Source organism: Cariama cristata, unplaced genomic scaffold (assembly GCF_000690535.1).
Source record: "Cariama cristata isolate BGI_N322 unplaced genomic scaffold, ASM69053v1 scaffold1736, whole genome shotgun sequence".
Lineage (NCBI taxonomy): Eukaryota > Metazoa > Chordata > Aves > Cariamiformes > Cariamidae > Cariama > Cariama cristata.
This window is the reverse complement of record NW_009620158.1, coordinates 7,348-30,469: the sequence shown is the minus strand read 5'-3', so window position 1 is coordinate 30,469 and position 23,122 is coordinate 7,348. Positions and strand designations below refer to the sequence as shown.

General features: G+C 38.7%; 1 protein-coding gene across 1 annotated transcript in view; it reads right to left on the bottom strand.

The window, feature by feature from the left end:
• Nucleotides 1-1,996: 1,996 nt before the first annotated feature.
• NR3C1 (nuclear receptor subfamily 3, group C, member 1 (glucocorticoid receptor)) overlaps nt 1,997-23,122 on the bottom strand; it is a gene marked incomplete at its 5' end in the record, with an annotated part of 25,948 nt that continues 4,822 nt past the window's right edge. Inside the window, 5 exons of the mRNA XM_009701491.1 lie at nt 1,997-2,622; nt 3,531-3,688; nt 6,782-6,912; nt 15,293-15,437; nt 18,411-18,689. Of these exons, the coding sequence (XP_009699793.1) occupies nt 2,470-2,622; nt 3,531-3,688; nt 6,782-6,912; nt 15,293-15,437; nt 18,411-18,689 (866 nt within the window). The remainder of the gene's footprint in view (nt 2,623-3,530; nt 3,689-6,781; nt 6,913-15,292; nt 15,438-18,410; nt 18,690-23,122) is intronic.

Here is a 23,122-nt window from a genome sequence, read left to right as displayed (position 1 = left end):
AGAATGATTACTTTTTTTTTTTATTAAAGTTGATATTTTACTCCAAAGTACTGAATATAGTATCTTTTTTTAATAGGTATAACATTCAAAAAGAGATTTAAGAAAGGATGAAAATTTAGTTTCCTATTTCACTTGGAAACAAACTTTTGCTGCACAATAGAAATGTACTAGTGTACTGTGAACAACCTATGCTCTATATTTACATATTGCTGGTACCTGTATGGGTATTATTGCCAAATTTTTCAAGCTGTTTTTGCTGTGGTACGTGAGGCTGTATATGAAATTAACCCCGTATGTTCAGAGGTGCACGTCCAGCTTACATTTTTTGCAGCGGAGGTCTGATTTAGCAGTGAATCGTGAATGGTAACCAACCATACAGATAGGAGTATTCCATCCAAGCTCCAACTTGAATTTTTACACAGTGATTTGATAAACATAAAATCAACCCCAAAAACATCCACTGAACACAGGTTTTCCTTTCTGAACAGGGTACTTCTTTGGATACTAAACACCGATGCCTTCAGTACCACCTCCAGACAAACCACAACTTGTACGGGTTACCATTCAGCATAGTTGTGACCCCTACAAAAAATATAACTACATGTATCATGATAAAGCAATCTGTCATCTAAAAATCATCCTTATTATACACTATACAAGCTATTTTACAATCATTTAATAAATTGCCTTTAAAGCTGCAGTAGCCCTTCCCTTCTTTTTCGGATCAGCGAATATACCGATTATACATATTTGAAACTATAACTAAATATAAAAATATATTAGGTTTTATATTTTATCAGATGATCTTTCTCATTTCTATTACACAAATAATTTGGCCACTTTGAGTAAAAATCAGATTTTAGAGTGGCTTAGCAAATATTTAAATTTTGAGATACAGAAAATTGTTAAGGTGCACGTAGAAAAGGCTACTACAGCTTCTAAACGTTTTAAAATATAGTTATCGATGGCAACAAGGAGAAATTCACAAGACCTATGGTAACTTTATGGCACGCTAGTAACTTCGTATGAAGGGGTGCAGCCTTACAAGGACAGAAAGGGTGACAGACAACTCGAAGACCACGAAATCAGTAGCGGAGCTTTCCTGCTCTCCAGGAAAGAGGCTGAACCAGGCAGCGTCAGGTGAGGACGGGAAAACGGGTCTCTAACCACAGCGCTTCCGAGGCCGGGATCCAGCGTGGCAGCCAGCGCAGCTCCTCGCCTTCACCGCCTGCGCGGCGGGGAACACCTCACCCAGGAAAAGATTTCTAGGATCGATACAAGAAAAACAGAACAAAACCAAACCACTGGGCATAATTGCAGTCTGCCTCTTAAGTCAATGGTATTTTTCCATATATACTTGTATGATGATAGATTTGTAAGCGTATAGAAAATGTGAGTTTCTCCACACAGAAGTAAACTTTTCTTAAGCTATGCATATTTTCCTGAAAATTTCCTGATGGGCAGTCAGGACTGATCTTCTTGGCATCAATGCAGCCCATGACTCTTATAGTTATGGCTGTTGCATTATATGCAAAAAATCAGGCTTCTTTTTTTTTTTTTCAATATATAAAATAACCTGCTCATTTGCATCCAGTTACGACTGGGTTAATTTTCTATGAATCTGCATATCCTACACTTTTGCACGTATACCAAAAGTATTTGTTTCATTCACATCTATTTAAATTAGATTTGAGAGTGTTCTCCCACCCACCCTGGCCCTTAAAAAAATGCCAAATTTTTACGGTCACTTTGACAGTTGAAAGCTATTAGGTTAGAAAAGCCCAACCCATTTTCACGCGAATATACTCGAGGATTAATGTCTAGAGGTCATTTAGGAAAGCTACGAGCTGCCCCACCTTAAAAAACCAGCTGTACAATAGGCATCTTGAAGTATTACAAAAAAATTATGTAAGAAAAAATGAACAAGCCTAGTTCACGGTATATAAAGTTAAAGGAAATTGCTAAAACCAGACAGTAATAGCTATAAAAGGCACAACTTCCCTTTTCTGATATACACTTGTAAACTTTCTTCAGGTTACATGCATAAACCAAAATGCTACCTTAACTTTAAAAAAAAAAAAAATCCAGAACACTAAAAAAAAAAAAAAAGCCTAGAAAATTGTGTCCAGCCAACTGCAGAAATTAATTAGCAGAATGTTCGTAACACAGCTTCAGATCTTGTCACCGGTGGTTTTGATGCATCCATGGATGTTGCACAAGGGGAGAGATATAATTTCTGACAAATAAGATTTATTTTCCTTTCCTTTCTCCCCAACTATTTACCAAACGTAAGAAATCCGCTGCTTCCATAGCCTAAATCTTGGCCCTCTGTAAACCACATGTAGTGCATAATTACAAAAGAAACACCGCTGCAAGGACAAAATTAACAAGTTCTGTAGGTTTTTTCTTTACAAAAAAAAAAGCTATCATTTGACGTTTTCTTAAGGCAACCCTTTTGTATTAAGGCAGTCACTTTTGATGAAATAAGAGCTTCTTGATATTTCCATTTGAATATTTTGGTATCTGATTGCTGATGATTTCTGCCAACATTTCTGGGAACTCAATACTCATGGATTTATCCAAAAATGTCTGGAAGCAAAAGCTCAGAAGATTTTCAACCACCTACAAGTGATAAAGCAAAGAATTACTTTCACACGGATACATACGGCAGAACTACTAACCTACATCCTTCCTTCTTCCGACAGGCCAGCTCTCGACCCGACGCACGCCCCGCACCCTGCACAGGCAATACTTGCGACGCAGGGCAGATGTGCACAGTTACCCTCCTTTTAATTAGTAAGTCTCGGTTTATATTAGAATGCCATTTAGTAGTTGAACAGATTGTGCAAGGTCTTTACAATTACTGAAGAGATTTTGGATCAATTCCCATTCTAGCATACAAATAACATACACAGGGATAAGCTTAGTAAAATCTTTCCAGGTGCTTGGTACAGTAACAAGAAAAAAAGAAGTAATTTTGAGGTCTCAAAGTTTCCCTCACCTTATCCAGCTTAAACAGTACTTGGACTACTTTGTACTATATGCACAATTTGGAGTACATACCGTGAAAGGAGACAGTCTGAATTCTGAAATTCCTTGCAAAATTAGACTGCTACTAATACTGCATCATATTTTTAGTATTTTAACACAATTTCAAACAATACCATAGATTCTTGAATAGTTTGTCTCTGAGATAATACTGTTTTTAAACTTCACGCTTCTGCTACTACTGCAAAATCATTTATAATTTCCGAGCTCCTCCATTTTAAAGCAACATCATTTTTAAAAACTAAAGAGACCGAAAATTAATTATAAAATTAATTGCGATGGAGTCCACTGCAAAAGCAGTCTGAAAGCACCATGTTCACCCCTTTCAATTAGCCTTTAGTTAGACAGCAGGGAAGCATGACTACCTCCTGCCCCCCCCCGCCCCCGATATTTATCCCTTTAAATAAAGGATAGAGGAGATTGCTGTCATATCCCCAAACTTATTTCTCTGGAACGTCTACAGTATTCATTTAAGAACTTACATCATGCATAGAGTCCAACAGTTTAGTCAGTTGATAAAATCGCTGCCAGTTCTGGCTTGAGTTCCCTTCTCTTTTCACTATGGCCTTCCCCAGCTCTTTAATGTATGTCATACGAATTTCTTCAAACAGAGATTGACTCTTCAGGCCTTCCTTAGGAACTGTAACATTGATATGAACCTTTAAGACATTATACATCTATGAACTGTGCCATTATTTAAGTTCTCTCACATTATTACACAAAAATGACCAAAACAAAAAGGACTCGGACTTAATGAAATGACAGCTGAGAGACAAGGACAGAGAGCAGAAACTGAGTCGGATGAGTAACTGAGCAAATAGCACAGGACTGCTGGCAAAATAAAACCAAACCAACCCAAAGGTAACCCTACCAGACACAGAGGGAAGGGAACTGGACCAGGGAGGCAACAGCACTAAGCCCTGGAAGCACCCTGATGAAGAACCACCAGGGCTGCAGCTCCCATGTTCTCAGTGTCTGGGGAAAACGTGACATTGGAAAGGTTCCAGAAAAATTCTGTGTGTTCAGGGAGGAGCAAGGGTAGGATCACAGGATGCCTTGGCTCAGAAAGGATCTTGAAAGATCATCTAGTTCCAAGCCTCCTGACATGGATCAAATAACGTGTCCGAGCAAGAGGTAATGGAGGGACTGGACAACAAAGTGACTGCCCAAGCCACGGAGGACTCGGGTCTCAGGCAGAGCTTCTTGGAATAGGGGTGGGACATCGAGATAGCACCGTACAGATGAGGAGCTGTGGGTTAGAAACCCAAGGCGTGGGGACTGAGGCCCGCATTCAGACTCAAATCCACGTTAAGTCCCTGCGCCTATGTTCTCGTACTAGGATGGTCCTTCTAAACGCCAAGGACTAGTACACAAATTGGGACAAATCAAGCATATGGACTCCAGTGCTCCTTCAGATGCTTGATTTGAAGCCTTTGAATACCTTGGTGAAGTACATGGAAAGAGCTGAAGACAGAGAAGAGAGAGAGCCGAGACAAACCAACTGGAAGCAAGAGAGGAGGAAAGAGGCCACTAAAGCACGCTCTCTTCCTTAAAAAAATCCAACCCTCACTACACTGTCAGCATCTGCGAGACGTTGGAGTGAAGTATCTTGTCTGCCTTGTCTACCCAGGAGGTGACAACATCTCAACTGTTGCTTCAACAATTTAAATGGAAAAGGTCTGTGAGCTACATCTACGCGTGAGCTGTGTGTATAGACCCGTGTGGGATTCCTGTTTTCTTCCTCATCATCTTCCTCTTCTCTTGGAAAAATTACACAGAAACACAACAAACATAAATTAAAATTGTGAAGTAATGGATTAAAAAGCTATACAAATTTCAGCTATTCAATTTTCAGAAGTTCCACAATCTACCACTTACACAATGTATGTACCCAAAAAGAAATGTGAAAATATATTGTCTTTCACAAACAGGCCTTCTGCTGGTTAATGCCAGTGCTTGCCATACTTGATTCGTGAATGGGCTTGATTCTACGAGTGTTGCCTCTTCACCATTTCTGCCATGGAAATTCAATTAAGGAAATTTCCAGTTCCTGTAAGGAAAGTTGGCCTACACCACATCCAAAACACTTGAGGAATTTTTGGGAGAGATTTCAGAAACTGCTTTAAATCTGCAGTTTCAGGGAAGTTTCAAGTTCCTACAAAGCCTACGGCAGCGTGGAGCCAAAAGTTTCCTCTGAAAAGAGCCCTTGTCCCAGTTCTGGGCTTGGCAGGCAAGGCTGTGCTGGTCCTTGCCAGGCCACCGAGGTGACAGGCCCGGGGAGGAACTGGTCATGGCAGCGTCCCGCAGCTGACACCTCTCCTGCCCGCACTCATCACCCAGGGCTTCACAGTGCGGACAGCGCGGGGTTACAAAATCCTCCTGCTTTCATTAGCGAAAAGCCCAAAGCTACCAAGTTCTCATTTGTTTGTAAGAATTAGAGCTATTACTCGCTGGAAATATTAAAGATAAGGAATGCTGGAACCTCGGTGTAACAAACTTTAAACTTTTAAAAATATTTACTTTTCATCATGTAGAAGTACCACACTGAAAAATCTTCACTTGCGTTGCTGCTCTTACTGATGCTTTTAAAGCATATTGGCATACCTGTTGCTACACTGAAACAAAAATAATCTTCTGTCAAGCAGAAGCAGCAAAGGCTCCAGGAAAACTACAGTCGTTGCCTCAGATGCAGCTTCCTCAGTCCTGCTGGACGGTGGGTATCATCGGGATGGCCAGGGGACGGGATTTCTCCAGGACACACAGACACATGCTCTAACCGTTCAGACGGACCGAGCGGTGCATGGCGAGATGCCCGGCTCACACCTACTCACAGCACACACACACACGCACGCACACATGCTTTTTACTATGGTGAGTCCCTGGACTGCAACCGAGCCAGGGTTACAGCTCAGCTTCCTCAGGGGGCTACAGCCCTACGGCTCACGAGAAGAAAAAAGTCACTAGGTACCAGTGAGTATGAATACAGGGTAAAAATAACATTATAAAAGTTATTTATGTAATGTCTCACATTAATTTATTTCTTTATATTCTAAAAGGACTATTTTGACACAGTACTTTGACCTTTCATGCAGTACAGACAACAGAATTTTACTAAGCTGTGACTTGTTTTAACTACAGCATATCCTATTGAAAGACATAAAAACCATCATGTAGTATATTATATAAATCTATCTTATGATATCTATCGTAAATCCACCATATACTTTTTAGATGCAAATGCAAAAAGCTGTATTTATATTTAAGAATTTAACTTCTGGGGGAGTTTCAAAACTTTTTTGTGGAGAAACTGCTTCACTGGATCAGAACTTCCTCACAGATGGTGGTGGTTTTTGGGGATTTTTTTGGTTAGTTGGGTTTTAAGTATTTTTGGGGCATGAAGTTATAGCTTTGCCCATTTCTTTGGGTCCTGAGCTACTCAGCCAGTTTGTAATTTATGTATTTTTGAAGAATTTTAAATTGCAGTTCTGAGTTAGGTCTCTCTGTCAGAGCTGCAAAGTTTCGAACACAATCTGTAATATTTTAGCATGAATGTCTTGTATCTGCTAAAAGCTGAACTTCCTTCACTAACCCTATATAGTCAGGTGCCAAGAAGCACATTTTGACTTTTATTTGCTCTCAGATGTCTAACACAATTTTAAACCACACACGCACGCTCCTAATACTGGCAAGTTAAACTTACATTGCTCACATAGGTATTTAACTATTCACCTACTTGTAGAGAGGAGAAGCAATGTTTTCATGCAGAGATACTCTTCATATGAGACTTGAAGCCGTGATAGCTCTCGGGCAACCATAAGCATATGTTTGCATTGTTCATACATACATGGTAGATTCATTCTCTGCCTGAGAAATAAAATGATAAAAATTAGTTAAAAGTCTAGATATCTAAAAGTTCTAAATCTAAGTTTTTCCACACCTTATTCAAGAGCAGTGGGGGTTGTAGAGGCAGATGATAAGCTAGTACGTGATCTATCTCACAGCAAAATTATGTTCGTTTTTTCTCCAGTGAACCCATACGGGGCCATTGCCTTGGTCACCACACACAAACACCGGCCGAGAACTGCAGCATGAGGGGAGCGTGACATATTAAATCCCAGTGTTATAAAGGAAGATTGTCTTTACCAAGGACCGATCAATAAGCTCTGTTACCAACAGCCAGCACAACAGTTCGGCACAAACCCGACATAAAAATTAAGTTCAGTCACTGTGTGACAAAGTTCTCAAAGTCTGGCAGTCCCGAAGTATTTAATCTGTATAAAGAGACATGATGGTATACTATACTGGAGACGAGATTTCTCTAATTCTTTCAGTACTTCTGAGTAGTCCACCTAAATTTAATACATATTTGCGCACCAGTAGCATCAACTTTCTGCAATTTCTCAGTTTTCAAAGTGACTTTATACTTCTTGCACCCTTTTACGTTCTTAAAGCGATGCCTAGTACTGCAATTGCATTTCATTACCTTCCTATTGTAATAATAAGGTTTCTAACCATAAATGGAAAGACATGTCAACAACCAAAGGAAAATCTTGGAAAGCACTTAACTTGGAATCAGAATGACAAACATTATGTATTTATATATTCTTTTCCTTTTATTTTTTCTATTTCTATAATGACACCCTGCATCAAGACAGGAACTCCTCCTTTTATTTAGTACCTCACCTGACCCAACAATCCTCTTTACATGTGCTTTTATAGCTGGTTACTGTGAATACTGCAGGATTACAGTTTTGGGTGGTAAAAGATCCAGAAGAACAGATTAATTCCGAAGAATGTAAGACAGATTTATACTTTTCCATGTAAACTTTTGAGGAGAAAAAGATAGGCAAAATAGTATGTTTCAAATGCAATGACTACACATTCTCTCTATAGCGATGCCAGCTATTTATTTTTTGCTCATGATGTGTCCCCTTTTCTAAGACATCACCTATTCAATACTATCGTCTAAACAAAGACACAGACAAAATTGAATCCCAGTATAAGTTAAGATAAAGATTTGGTTATAAAACTACACCAATTCATCCAAAGCTGCTATCATTTTTCAGTTCTCCCTTCCTTAGCCCTGTGAGAGAATTACATAATGTACCGTCACAAGCATCCTAAGAAACCCTAAGTGAAAACAAGACGACACATGCACCTTTCTCAAGGTGCAAAGACCTAAGAATAAAAGGAATTCAGATGGGTTTTGAAAGACAGAAAGAAATACAAGCTATTGAAACTGCATTAAAACTAAAGCAAGCGCAAGTCTAAAACCCCATCATTTCCAAAGGCATGCTGTTGGGCAATTCCTTCTGAGTGTAACAGCACTGCCTTGCACACAAACGGTATCTACACCTATACGCAGGCATGCACATACAAGCACCTAGAAACACTGGCATTATGTTAGACTTCAATAATGAAGGAGCAACAGCGAGAATACAAAGTGCACACGAGGTAACTTGCATGAAACACGAGTAAGTGTGAGATGTTCAGTTGTAGGATATTTCTCGGGGCACTTAAGACAAAGCCACTATTCGACTGTTTAGCAGATTTTCTCCTAACCCCTCTGGGCTGTATCAAAGGGCATCTTACAGATTTCAAATTGAGTAATTTAAACACATTCTATGACAGGGCTCAGCAGTTTTCCTCATGTAAAACTATTACCATTTCTGGGCAGAAGGTTAAAATAAACATTATGAAATGGGTCAGCCTGCCATTAATTTCTATCTGCTGTAAATGCAATCACACCCACAACTCTGAGAATCTATAAGAAGAAACGCAGATTTTTGGTAATACCAAGGTTATGCAAATTGCGGTTCTGAAAAACCCCAAGACAAAACACAGCCTGCCTCCCTTCAGAGAAGCCCGAGTGCGCAGATGAGCCCTGCACTACGCCCTGGAGGGCAGCGGATCCAGGCTGTGTCAGAGCAAGAGGGAAGCTGATTCACTGGATCGTCCTTACTGCCGGCGACCGGTCCGGGCAGAGGTCCCAGAGAACCCCTCGCAGATCTGCTGGCCACAGCGCATCAGGGCTGTGCGTGGAGGGAGGCTGTCCGGGGATCCGGGTCGAGTCACGGACCACAGCCCCAGCAAAGAGCAGGGGCTTCGGGGCTCTCGTCCTACTCCCCGCTCAGTTCCACTGGTTATCTAGAAGTACCTAATACTCAGCTGCTTTGTAACCAGCTACCTTGGGAAAGGAAAGAACACGCCAGTCGGGTGTTAGCTCTAAGTTTTAGCTCAGTGAAGACCGATGTAACGTACATGGGAGGTACATATGCGTTCTGTGTGGGATGCATGCTGATGATAAAAGCATGTGATGATTTTCAACGCTGCTGTGAGTCATTCAGTTCAGCTACGTCTATAAAAGAATAAAAATCAGTAAACAAGACGCCGGTATTCTGAAAAACAGATGATACCGACTCCACAGAATTAGTTACAAAAGAACATTCGGGAAAAATTCTGGGAATAAGAGAACTGATAAAACATTGCTTATAAAACTGAAATAACTGGTTATGTTCTTTCTACTCAAATAACACCAATACAGATATTTTGTATGGCATGTAATATGAGGACAAATGAGATCAAGGAGTTGATCTCAAACCTAAGAGGAGCAAAGAGCTAAGACGATGAGCATGTAAACAGAGTCAAAATCCCAAGACACGGGACTTCCAAGAACTTCTTTCCAAAGCTAGGCAGCAATTAAATGGCATTTGCTACTTGATGAACACAACTGTGCATTGGTTACTGTTGCTCACTGTAATTTCATGTACACCGTGACCTAACTAGAGGTCTAAAGCTGATACAGTAATAGTGCCAGGTCCAACAAATACATGTTTTGAATCACAAACTGTGGAAATAGTTATACAATACTACAAAATCAGAGGTTTATACAACCTCCAAATAGTAAATTATGGTCTAAAGCCTAAGATTTATTAAGCTGCCGAAGTTTTCAACAACTTGAATTGAGCATTGCGTGTGTGTGTGTATTACATATAAAACTGCCAGTCAGTATAGACATACCTCCATTAAAAAAAAAAAATTTTTTGTTTTGAAACGTAAAACGATGAGCCTACTGAATAGTCACACACTAATCCATTGAATTATATTATTCCTACCCAGAAAGGAAGTATAGAAATGTAAATCTAAAATATTTTCCAAAGCCTTAAAGTAAGTTAAAATACATTTGTGCCCTTCCCTTGACGACAAGCCGAGTAAGACTCCCCTGTACCCCCCCACCTGCCTGGGGATGAAAACCCATCAGTGGCTGCTCCGTAGTTTTTCCCTGGGCAGAGAATGAGCTGGGGAAGGAAATCCCACGTTTACACGGGCGAGGACCATGGTCTGCCTGTGCAGGGCACGGGCAGCTCTTCTGCTGACTGAAGTGGAAATGGGGTCGGCAGTAATTGCCATCCAACAGATCGCTGACCCTAAGGGAACACTGAATATTTGCCATTTTTCCATAAGCGTATGAAGTGAAAACAATGCTATGTATACGTATGGTGAACCTTTTTGCACTCAACAAATGCTATGGGAAAGAATTTATCTTTATATCACAGCAACTTTATAATCCACCCTACCTAGCCCTATCAGATGTATTAACTTATGGTATCCAATATGTGATAAACATTATTCAAATATATTGGATTATTTTCTTTTTGGTTTCATGTTTTTTTTTCCCCTAAATAAATGATAGCAGTGCAGATATAAAAATGGAATATTCAATAAATATTCAATTTTTAGGAGAAGACTGGTCAAATGACTAGGCTGACAACTTAAGACTTAAGAAGAACAGTTTAATTCTCTTTCCCACCACAGACTGCATCGATGATACTTGGAAAATTCAATTATGGAGGAATCTACAATGGTGCTAATGAATAACGGTATTCAGCACTACCACAGCCAAAGCTACCTGAGCATTAGGTAAAACAAATCCACTAGTTTCTGGGAAGCTTTTTGTGCATTCACGGCAAAATATTTATAAATGCTAAGGATCTGTTAGCTGAAAATGTAGGACGACAAACCTCTTAACGGGTTAAACGTGTTCTTTATGTACAGCCCAGTTACACACAGTTGCCTGAAAGGTGTCGATATGAGCTACTGGATCTTGCTACTCCATGTAAGTAAGTAATAAATACACAGGAATAATATTGGGCAGGGGTGGTGCAAGGATAAATGCATGAAAGACTGATGTTAAGCAGATACATGAAACTAAAGAAAGTCTTACTATCCCCACAAATAATTCAATCCTAAAAAAGTATTTTGCAGTTATGTCCATTTAAGTCACCTAGGCTTGCAGAATCCTTCAAAGACAGGGTTTCTCTTCCTGAAGCTGAAGACCCTGAATTGTACCAAATATAAGGACAAGTCTTTAAAGCTCAGAAATGGAATAAAATAAATGGTTTCTAGAAACCCATACAAACCCCAAAGAAAATTAAAATAGAAGTATTTGCACTTATCTGTAACCATACAACTAACACAGCGAAGGCACTGTATGCTCGGGTGTGCTGTACTATTCCCCGTGCCCCCACTAACACTAGCGATGCAACCTTAGCTCTCAGCAGCAGATAAAAACTATTACTGGCTTCTCTGCAACCACTACTCAGTAACTTCTCCTGCATTCAGTCCCGAAAACTTCACCTGTGTTGTGTTGCTGCAAGCCACAGGTCATGGTGGCATGAAGGAAGCCGTTTGAGACCAACTCTAGTTTATTACTAATGAAGATACAAAGGAATATAAAGAAATAACGTGATTATAAGGTGTCTGTCTGTTCTATTTCTTGATTTACACTGTATGTAATAACACCTATACTTTTCTTAAGACCCTTCTGTAAAGTAAAAGTAAAAGTAAAGACCGTTCTGTAAAGTAAAATTAAAGGAATTTCTGGGGTGAAAAGTACGCAAAATATACTTAAAAAATCATTAATTGAGATTTGAGTATGTGTAATTCTATATACAAGTGAGATGTTTATCGCACAGCGTAACGTGATACATACCATTTTGTTTGATGTGTAAACTCAAATTACGCAACAGAATTGAAAACTCATCCACGTGAATATATGCCACTATTTGCAAGGCTGAAATGATACAAATCTGCGTGAGGGATTCATGTGAGGCTTGGAAGTTTTTGCCAACTCCTCAACTTGTTTATACTTCCATTTAAGAAAAATAGGTACATCATCAATCTAAAGGCTGTGGCTTGAAGAGACAGAAAGCCTCCTGGAATTACTGTATTCCAACACAGTGTGGGCAGAGACATGTAATTTTGTTCTAGCCCTGCACTGATATAACGCTTTGAAACTGCAATTAATAGATACAAAGCCAGAACAAATTCTTAGTTACAAATGAAAAATGTTCATATAAAGAATGGACCTGTAGAAATGTCATTTGCAGATCTCAAAAATGACAAGTGTGAACAACCCCTCCCAGTGGGATGGGGAGGAGAACTGAAAAAAATGTAAAACTCATGGGCTGAGATAAGAAGAGTTTAATAACTAAACTAAAATATAATACTAACAATAATAAAATATAATAATAATTGCAATGAAAAGAAGTATAAGAAAAGAATAAAACCCAAGAAAAGACAAGTGATGCACAATGCAACTGCTCAGCACCCACTCACTGACTGATGCCTGAGCAGTTATCCCTGAGCAGTGATTGGCCCCTCCCAGCCAACTCCCCCCAGTTTATATACTGGGCATGACACCATATGGTATGGGATATCCCTTGGCCAGCTGGGGTCAGCTGGCCTGGCCGTGCTCCCTCCCAGCTTCTTTTGCTCCTCCAGCCTTCTCGCTGGCAGGGCATGAGAACCTGAAAAATCCTTGACTTTAAACACTGCTCAGCAACAACTGAAAATGTCAGTGTGTTATCAACGTTATTCTCATCCTAAATCCAAAACACAGCACTGTACCAGCTACTAGGAAGAAAATTAACTCTATCCCAGTCGAAACCAGGACACCAACATTTTAGCATCGGCAACGCTTCCTCGATGGCACTGCTGCTCTGGTTTTCCCCGCGGTACTGTGCTTCATAAGCTTCTTGTAACTTAGGCAGTGGTTTTAGGTATTATTCAGTATTTGCCACGTTTAATTCAGAGGTGGCTGTATTTTACAGATGAATGGTACATAAAAAGTTACAACCAGACAGAGTTTTACAGGGAACCTGTAGCACAATGGAGAAGAAATTGCAGTTCTCTCAGTCTACATATTTCATTGAAAACAAATTTCATTTTGATAAACAATTTACGTTCCAAAACTGTACCTAGAATGAATTTGAGAACTAATATTTAGTATAATAGGATTACTCTTGCAGTTTTTTGCGGTGTTTTGTTTGTTTGTTTTTTTAAAGAGTATCAACACGTACTTAGCTGTAAAGCTCTGTGGTTTTGACCCATTGATAAAACAGCAGGAGACCTCCGACTTAAAGCAAACTAGATGTTATAATGCTTATTAGTGACAACATCAATTATTTCAATTCCACCACATAGAGACTATTTTACTCCAGACACATATTCTAAGAACTTTAATAAACGTAAGCACACAGATGGTCCCTCACCTGTAATCTGCTCCTCATTTTTTTAAAAAAAATTATTATTATAAAGAAATTATTACAGTTTATAAAAGCCTGGACAAATATTTACATTGAAAAAATATAAAGGGAATAAATAAACATGAAAAAGATGCAGTCTGAAATGTAAATGGTTGATCTCATAGAATATGTAAAAATTACTATATTTGTTTTTAAACAGAGAACATATTTGGGACATCTGATACTGAAGTGCAATGGGAACAAAAACATTAAGACCAGTGTCTCAAAGCATGCCAAAGGGGTTTGTATTGCGTCCATTTTAAAGACAGAAAAACAGAGACATGAATAAAACCTTGACACTTGCATCACCTTTTAAATTATTGTCAGTGAAACTGTGATGCTAAAAAAGCTGTTTGACTGTAGGTGTCAAAGGCCCTGTGTAATCATATTTATTAGTTTTAGTTGCCACAAAAGAACTGAAAAAAGAAATAATGAAAAAAAAAATTCCACAGGGATAGCATCACCTTAACTGGAATCTGCAGATGGGTAAACTAGGTTTTGAATGGCTCTGACCAGCAATCTCAAAGATGTACATCCACAGAATATTTTCAGCAACTAAGTCAAAATACAGACAAATTGCCTCGACAGGCTTTATAAACACTGCTAGCATCACAGGAACTGCAAGAGGGAAAGATCACTGGAAAGGTCTGTTACAGACTACACAGACACTCTTGCACCTGCTTGAAGAAGCAGGGTTTTAAAGTACGAGCTGAAGGACACAATTGCTAAGCTGGCTTCCAAGTAAAAGGCAGGAGAGTGTGACAGTCCATTGGGACCCATTCCTGAAGGCAGGAGAGGGTTTAGATGGAGTGTTTGCTCTCCAGACTGGACGTAGAAAGGCATAACCTAACCTGACCGGCTACTACACCTTTGAAACGGCATACAGAAAGTAATATAACTATGCGTAGTTCTCTGCAAAATGTTTATCCCCACTGCATCTCAAATTAAGCCTTCTGCCCATCACCTCAACAATCCCAAATTCCCTCTTTCACTCCTCTACTACACAGAATTACTGCACAACATGAAGTTGAAAAATACACGGAAAAGTTACACACAGTGCAAGAAAAAAGATGCCCAAATATTCTAGCAAATTCAACTTTTCTTGGAAATTGACAACAAAGTTCAACAAGAAAATATAAATCAGGCAAGTTTTTCCATTTGTAACCTTGTCTTTTTAACCAGACTTTAATCAGGTTCAGATATAAATGTTTAACTGATCAAGAACTCTGTGAAACTGGTAGGACCATACTATCACTTTTATACAATAAACATAGAGAACATTATGCAATTTGCCAAAATTTTCTCTCCATCCTAGATATATTTTTAGCTCCAACTGTGTTGGCTCTGATAAAATGAATGACTATAATGAATGGCGCAGGAACAGTCATAATATGGAACATTTTAGTACAAACACCTCCCACAAAAACTTCTTGATACAAATACACTTAACATCTAAAATACCTTTTTATTTCATTTCACTTATTTAAAAACTAAGCAGTTTGCTAAAAGAAAAACAAGTTGCAAATGACAGACTGATTTGTGATCTCTGCAAGTATCTGATACCCAGTGATTCACCTCTCAAGTGCAAAACCCAGAAATACTGTGGGGAGTCTCGTATCACCCTGAGAAACCCGGAAAATGACTCACGTCTTACTTACTCATTAATAATCAGATCTGGTGCGAAGCACAGGAGATTTCCATTTGATTGTTTATATGATCTCCATCCTAAAGCAAAAGCCATTAGGAACATCCATGAGTACTGCAGAAGGGTCATTTGGTCATCCAGATGTAAATTTCGGAAACCTGGAAAAAGAAAAATTGAGGTGTGACAGCACTGGTTGTGAAAAAAAAAAAAAAAGAAAAAAACCTCCCATAACTTGGAAAAGGATCGTGGTTATCATCAATACAACTTCTGTATTCTCAGTGTAGATTATCACTTTTAGAAGTGTATTTCATAAAAATTTCTGTAACTGTGATGACTGTATCTGAAATAACAACAAAATTTCTTACTATATTACAATCAACTGAGTCAGTCAAGAATTTAGATTTTTGGAGGAAGAAAAGAATAAATTCGAACAGTAAGAGGTTTCGTATGAGAAAGTTCTTGCTGGATGAAAAAATGCACTATAAAAGGGGTGCAAAATTTCAACACCATTTTCCAGCTACTAAAGTTACATTTAAATACTCGGTATACCATTGAGGAATCCTTTGCCTATTCAAAATTTTGCATATGTAGAAATTAAGCGTTCGTAACCATAGGACTCCAGTTGCATCTTCTGGACAATATGACTACATAAGAGACTTGAAATGTTTGAACAGAAAGCTCCAGTATAACTCAATCTTGAGCTGGTTTGAATGTGTAACCGTCAACCATACAAAACATATGCAACACAGAAAACCAGGCAAAAGAGAGCAACAGAAAGAGTGACTCTTGAACTTTGCATTATACACTATATTCATACTATATATATACACATTTCAAACTAAATTCTCAGCATCCCAACTATGAAAGTGCATGCACACCAAAAGCCCTGGGCTCTGACAACCACGATGTTAGTTACATTCTGGACGGACAGAGTACCAGATGGATAAGTCTTGATAGGTACTAGAGGCAGTAAAAAGGGATGTAATATTAAAAAAAAAAAATCAGAATATATGCGTGTGCTTATCTGGAACTGATGGTTAGTCAGATAGGTTACAAAAGACAACAATTATATTTAATGTACACTGTAATTCATCAAGCTATCTTCCAAAAATAACAGTATTTTTTTAGTTTTTGTGATAGCAGTCCACTAGACAATAAACTGTTTAATTTCAAACTTTGTTCTTACTCAACAACAATTGTACACTGAACTTAGAAAATACGTATTGCATTAGTTACCATCATCAATTGTTTCTAATCTTACAAGAATATGTAGCATGAAGAAAGCCAATTAAACAAAGACGAAATGTGTACAATCTGAAAATTGGTCCCTTAAACAGTCTTAAAATGTAGGCAGCTTTTAATTTGCAGCACTAGTTCCTATTAAACCCTGCCTACATTTAGCAACAAAACATTGTGCCATATTAAGTCATTATTAAAGTCTGAATTCAATTTATTTAATTTTATTAGCATCTAACACCTAAAAGAGCTCATAATAATGCTGCTTCCTGAAGATGTGCAAATAGACAGCATTCAGTAGATTAATACACACCAAAACTTGGTATGTCTAATAACTTCAAAAAAAGCTTCTGGCTTCCGAGATGGCAGTAACTACCATTTACTACTTCTAAAACACAACCAAATTGTTTTGAAGTTATTTCAAACTTACTGGGTCAAATCTTGAAATCTTTGCTCAAACCCTCCTCGGGAAAAGGTTATTTTGAAATCTCAACTACAGGGTTTGGCAAACAATGCTGGCTTACTGTCAGTATGTCTGATGGTGTACAACCAGTAGCAGTACATACAAATTAAATACTCATGAAGAACCACCTTACTAAGCAAAAAAAAAGAAGATAAAAACCAATAAGAATAACTCCTATTAATATAATTATTAAAGAGAACATTGGCATTTTCATTAAGAGTATATTTTGTAACCTGAAGCATTTGTCTAATCAGGGAAACGGTTCAAAAGAGATTATGAACACAAAACTGCTTTATAAAAATGGTATCTAAATTTGTATTTGTGAATACCAGATGGTCTCCTAAAGACTTGTCCCAGAAGAAAGTGTGCACATGTGAACTTCTCCTAACGTAGACCTTAGCTAATTCAGCATAACTCCCCAGTGCAGAAAAGCCTGGACAGACACACAAATCTCTCTTCACATATTTGAGTTTACTAGCCTTTCTTCCCTACTGTTGATTTATTTCCCCTGCCTCAAAAGAGACATCTTTACAACTCATAAATTTCATTATCAGAGGTTTTTTTTTTTTGGCAGATCTGTGATGTGATGTTATTCTTGGGCAATATATGCATTATGGAGGTGTGTTTGCTAGGGTTTTCGAAAACAGGTAGCTAACGGTACTGAGTAGAAGCAAAAGGGAGAAAATCACTAGTCCTTGTCCTGTCAGGAATAAGCAGATCTTCAGCTTTACTTTTGGCCTTGGCCTCTCCCAAAGATATACTAGGGGATGCTATGCGTTATGTCCAATGCTGAGATTTGACACCACTTCTTCTGCAAGGCAACTGCTAACTGTGTCTTCAGGTGGGAGCCAAAATAGCAAGAAACCTTCCGCATTCCCCCAGTGATGGTCAGTTTAATGGTGTAGTTACAGTGCTTGAGAGAAAACGAACATCCCAACTTCCACCCTAGAACTGGACACTCAAATGCCTATTCTCAGTCAAGAAAAAACTACAGATATGGTGAGGAATAGCAAAAAAAGAACCATCCATGACTGCAGATCCAGACAAGCCAGTACAGCAGTACCAGTCTATACAAGTGATGAGAACCTCATTGCTAAAAATATTCAAGAAATAATTATCTAAGAGGTGGAGCTAGAGGTAATAAAAATAATTCTCTACATGACTTTTAAAAACAAATCTCCATGTTAACATAACTTTTAACACTCAATGGTCAAAGGGTTCAAGTAAAATGACCTAATTTGTAACTGTAGTAAATAAATTTTTGCATCTGTATTTTTTCCTGCTTCTCCACTCCAGAAGTATGTGAGACACGAATAAGCCCAGATATTACTAAAACATCACCCATGAAGTCTTCAAAGGATACCAAATACGGAGACAGATTTTAAGCACAATAAAAAGCCTACACTTTGCAATTACTGTCTTTGCACGTTACCTGGTATTGCCTTTGCCCACTTTACCGCAGCTACTACTTGCCGTCCTCCCAGCATGTTGAGCGTGGAGAGGATCCTCCAGCTGGAGTCAGGCAGGGTGCTGTCGTAGCCTGAGTACAGCACCTCGGGCTCGATCACCTCCAGCAGGGACACCAGGGTCGGGGTCAGCTGCGGCAGGGACGCGGGAACGATGCTCTTGTTTCCAGGTGTTTCAGATGCATCCCGCGTTCCTGTTGCATTAGCCTGCTGAATTCCTTTTATCTTCTTCTTTGTTTTTCGAGCTAGGAAAGTTTTGGTAAGTCATGGGTTAGAGAATGGAAAGTGACTGCACAGCAACAAAAATGCAACAGAGGAAACACTGCGTTTGTTTTCCTGCAGTTGTAGATCAAGCAAGTGAAACCTTCAAAGCATTTTTTTCATAAAACTGTAAATAATTTCACATTAATTCTAATTAAGCTTCCTGTGAAAAGAAGTTTATTTTATGTTTTAATGTAAGTCAAACTTTTGCTAATGTTTCAAAATGTTAAATAACGTCTGCAGGTACGTTGCAGGGCTGATCCTAAAATACAAGGCCTGATCCTACAATTTCTATTACACGCAAAAATTCAGTGAAACTTCATGCGACAGCATGACACTTGTTTGGAAATATCTGCAGGCCTGCGCACTTTAGGAGCTCCTTAAAATATGAAGTAGAGAAACCATGCAGAAGAAAGGAAAAAAAATATATTTAATGGGTAAGAAGTTACTCAGTCTCTTGAGCCAGGGAAAATATTTTTTTGAAAATGCTGGGCAGGAGGAGATTTTTCTCTTGCCAACTCTCTTGCATATAAATCATTGCTGCGTAATTAAACTATAAAACTCATTCGCCAAATAAATGAAACATCACACAGAGATGTTAACTATAAACTCCAAAAAGTTGGAGCAACAATTTTATTAGCGTATTGTCAATAATAGAGTCTCCTACTTGGCTTTCAGCTCTCCTGGATGCAGTCTGCAACACTGAACGCACTATTTAACGGAGACCAAAATGAAATCCAGTTCTTTTCCTGTGTCTCAATTAATTAATTGATTTCTGTTCTGGAACTTCCAAGATAAATCAGTAGCACATAAAAGCATCATGTAATGTGGTTTCACATTCAAAGTTTCTACTGACCTATTCAGAATCTCTAATCATCAGAAATGCCCCAACTCCATAGCTTAACAACGTAGAAAATCCCCCTCCTGACCCCACTTCTCTCAGTAGTTAGGACAGAGACTTCAGAATCTGACTGCTAAAGATAAGAAATTCTCTATGGATCTTGTATAAATTGCGTCTTCCCCAAGGCTTACAACCGGCCACATTTGCCAAGACTGTCATGGGGGAATAGCAACAGTTATTTCCTTGGAGCAAAGAGGTTCTTGTTATTCTCATCTAAATTTTGAAATGGTTGCTCCAAAATACTTTCAACATTCTGGCATTTTCTGCCCCGTTGTTATTGTTCTCAAAGGCAAACAAACTGCTTTGACTTAAACATGCACGTGCCTTCAGCTTAATGCAGACACCTGGTATGGAGTATTTCCAGCACAGAAAGTCTGGTAAAATTATAATCAAAAGAAACATATCTGATAAGACAAAGAATTATGCAAGAATTTTTATTAGGTTATACTACTAGCCCCGACTTAGATATATAGTTGTAACTCACAAAAAAAGAAGGCTGAGAGAATGTATTTCTTTACAATTTGTTTTCAAATATAAAAATACCACAAATTTAAAACCAGCTCCTTAGGGCAAATCACAGAAGATAATCCATACGGATAAACTCGGCATGGAAATAAAAGCATCCAAGATTTTCTGTTATAAACAAACATCCCCCCGAAGCCTCCCAGCCCCCCTGCAGTCTGGCATCCAGCGAGGTTGTACGGGCGTCCCATTTGATTGCACACACTTCCTGCCCACGGGGCAGCTGGCGTGTGCGCCGGAGCCACGCAGGCAGACCCCCGTCCCGGGAGGCAACAAAATGCTCCCACCGCCACCCTGAAGAGCAAACAGTGCCGGACAGACATGGAGACCACGCACCTCACTTCTAAAATGGGATTTGTAACGACAAAAACCACCGCAGTTACAGAGCAGGGCAATGAATATTATCAGAAAGAGGAAGAGATCCTTCCAAAAATTGAAATAAATTCAAAATAAAGATGGCAGGAAAAAAAAAAAATCAATTGCCAACATTTTAACTATAAAATGCAGTATGAAAGGCCAAAAAAATGATGAGATGACTTTTTACAGGCATAAAACCTAACAATAAATCCTTTCTTCGAACACGTCAGAAAGAGAAAGGGTGCCAAGGAATGCCTAGGGTCAATTAACAATGAAAGTGGAAATGAGGATTCAAAGGAAAAAGAGGCTGTAGCACAAAGTTTCATTATTCTACTGTATAAATCTCTGGTATCTGTAGTTTGATAGTTTTCTGTTTTTCCAGTCTCCTATATCCAAAAAACCATACAATAGAAACAAGAAAGTTGCAGAAAAGGGTGGTAGGTAGGGCCAAAGGTATGACTGACAATAAACCAGACCCTAATAGAAAATTATCCCTTAAGCTGTTTCTAGTGTAGAAGGAGCCACTTTTGTCTCAGCACAAGAGCAGGTAAGAATTAAAAAACTGCATGGTATATTTTATGTATTTATTTGTTTACTTTAAAAAAAGTTAGTTTTCTACCCAATATCTAACAGCGAAATTCACTGTAGGTATTAGAAACTTAGAGACATTCAAAATGTGACTGGATAGATTCATGGAAGAAGTCTATCAGCAAGTAAGGCTCCGTGAAAGGGGCCTTCAGACTGACATCCTAGGATATTTTGATCTCTTGCTATTCATTAATGGTTTGCTTATAACCATTATTTCTATGCACTGAAGATACATCTGATGACTTTTCAAAAAGAAATTACTGTCTAAAAAGTATGCAAATTTCTTTTAAACAACAGTAATTCCTGAACTGTGACCTTAAAATAGTCAAGATAAAAGGAACTTTTTTAGTCTCTTCTGCACTTTACGCTGCCTTCCAGTTTTCTTTTCTACGACCACTTCACCATCTGTTCAGATCTGTCCAATAAATTGCTGGTTTCATGGTTGTTTTTCACTCTTTCACACTACCTTGGCTTCTTCCATTTTTGCGTTGCTGAGTTTCTAGACCTCTCTTCCCCCTCAGTCATAAGAGCTTCCCCCCTGACTTTTCCAACAACTTATATAACAATATCCGTCCTCCAAAAAGTCACTGTTCTCTAGGATTCTCTGTGCCAAAATTCAGGCAAACAAACTACAATCGGAAGGGCTCCAAACTAACATGCGGAAAAGTGGCAAGTATCAGACATCATTCAATTTTAATTTTCTTTGGTGTAGAAAGGCAACTCAAATAACACATCCCTAGAGCCTGAGACGGTGTCTACTTTAAAAGAGCTCACATGTATTGATGCAGGAATAGAAAGGCTTACTATTAGAGTAATATACATAGTAAGATGCTTTATTCATATAGATAAATATATGAACAGGATATACGTATTGTGAAAACAATTACAGGCAGAAAAAATAGAAATAAGTCTTAAAAGGTATCCTTTTTCATCTCAAAATGAAAATTGTGGGTTTTTGCATTGTTCTAAACTTTCCTTAGGCTTTGCTGTTACCTCTTCTTACCACTGGCCACACCAGCCCCAGCAGGGCATTGCATCTTTTCACGTTGGACATTAGGAGCAGGCAAGCGGACTACCCTGCTATTTCTGAAGTTGCAAGGGTCAGCCCACTGGGAGTGTCTAAAGCTAAATCTAGCTCCACAGAAACACTCGTTGACAACCTCAGGTACTTCAAGGAATTATTTTAGAACCCACTATTGTAGATTTTGGTTGTTAAGAGATACACCCTCACATCCTACACACAGATCACAATAACACCTCAACCAACCAACCAACCAGCAACCTCCTCTCTTCCTTGCGAATCTCTACCATGCAATATGGCATGTACTTATGAGCATGTTGTAAGAGGGGAACCTTTTCAGACCGTTGGTTTTTTTCCCTTTGCTCTGCAGGACAGGGCATGTAGAGTCACTCACAGGGCAGAAAAACTGGTGATCTGTCCTCCCGAGAGAGGTTGGAAGCAGAGGAGGAAGAAAGGACATGCTAACATAGACTCCAGGATGTGTATCATCTATCCCTTTAACATAATTCACCACTTAGAAATAGGAACAGTTTCATTACAGTCAGTGATAATATCCTTGGTAAATGTATCTGACGAATACATTTTTGACATTTTTATTTTATCTGACAATTTTGATTATACAAGTATCACCATGCTAACTATGCTAGTAAGTACTGTATTAATCTCCACAGCTCAAGGAAAAAATACCAAGCATAAAACGTAGCTGACACTAATAAAAATGATTTATGCTGTTTTACAACTACTGCTAAATCTCTAGTTGATATGGTCTTCAGTTTCTCATAAGCCATCCAGGACTCCGCAGCAAACAAATATGTACTGGTATGTACAAATTTATTTATTTAACCTATCTTTTCTAGAGAGGTTCTGACAGACATTTAAGAAGAATCCATAGCATGAACAAAAATAACTTCCTTTTCTTCAGTTTGAAGATATAAGCCCCACTCCAACTTTAGATCTGTGTCTCTAGGCTTTCCCTCTCATCTGCGGTTTCAGTGCCAGGTCACCCTCCTGAGTACGGACGGGCAGGC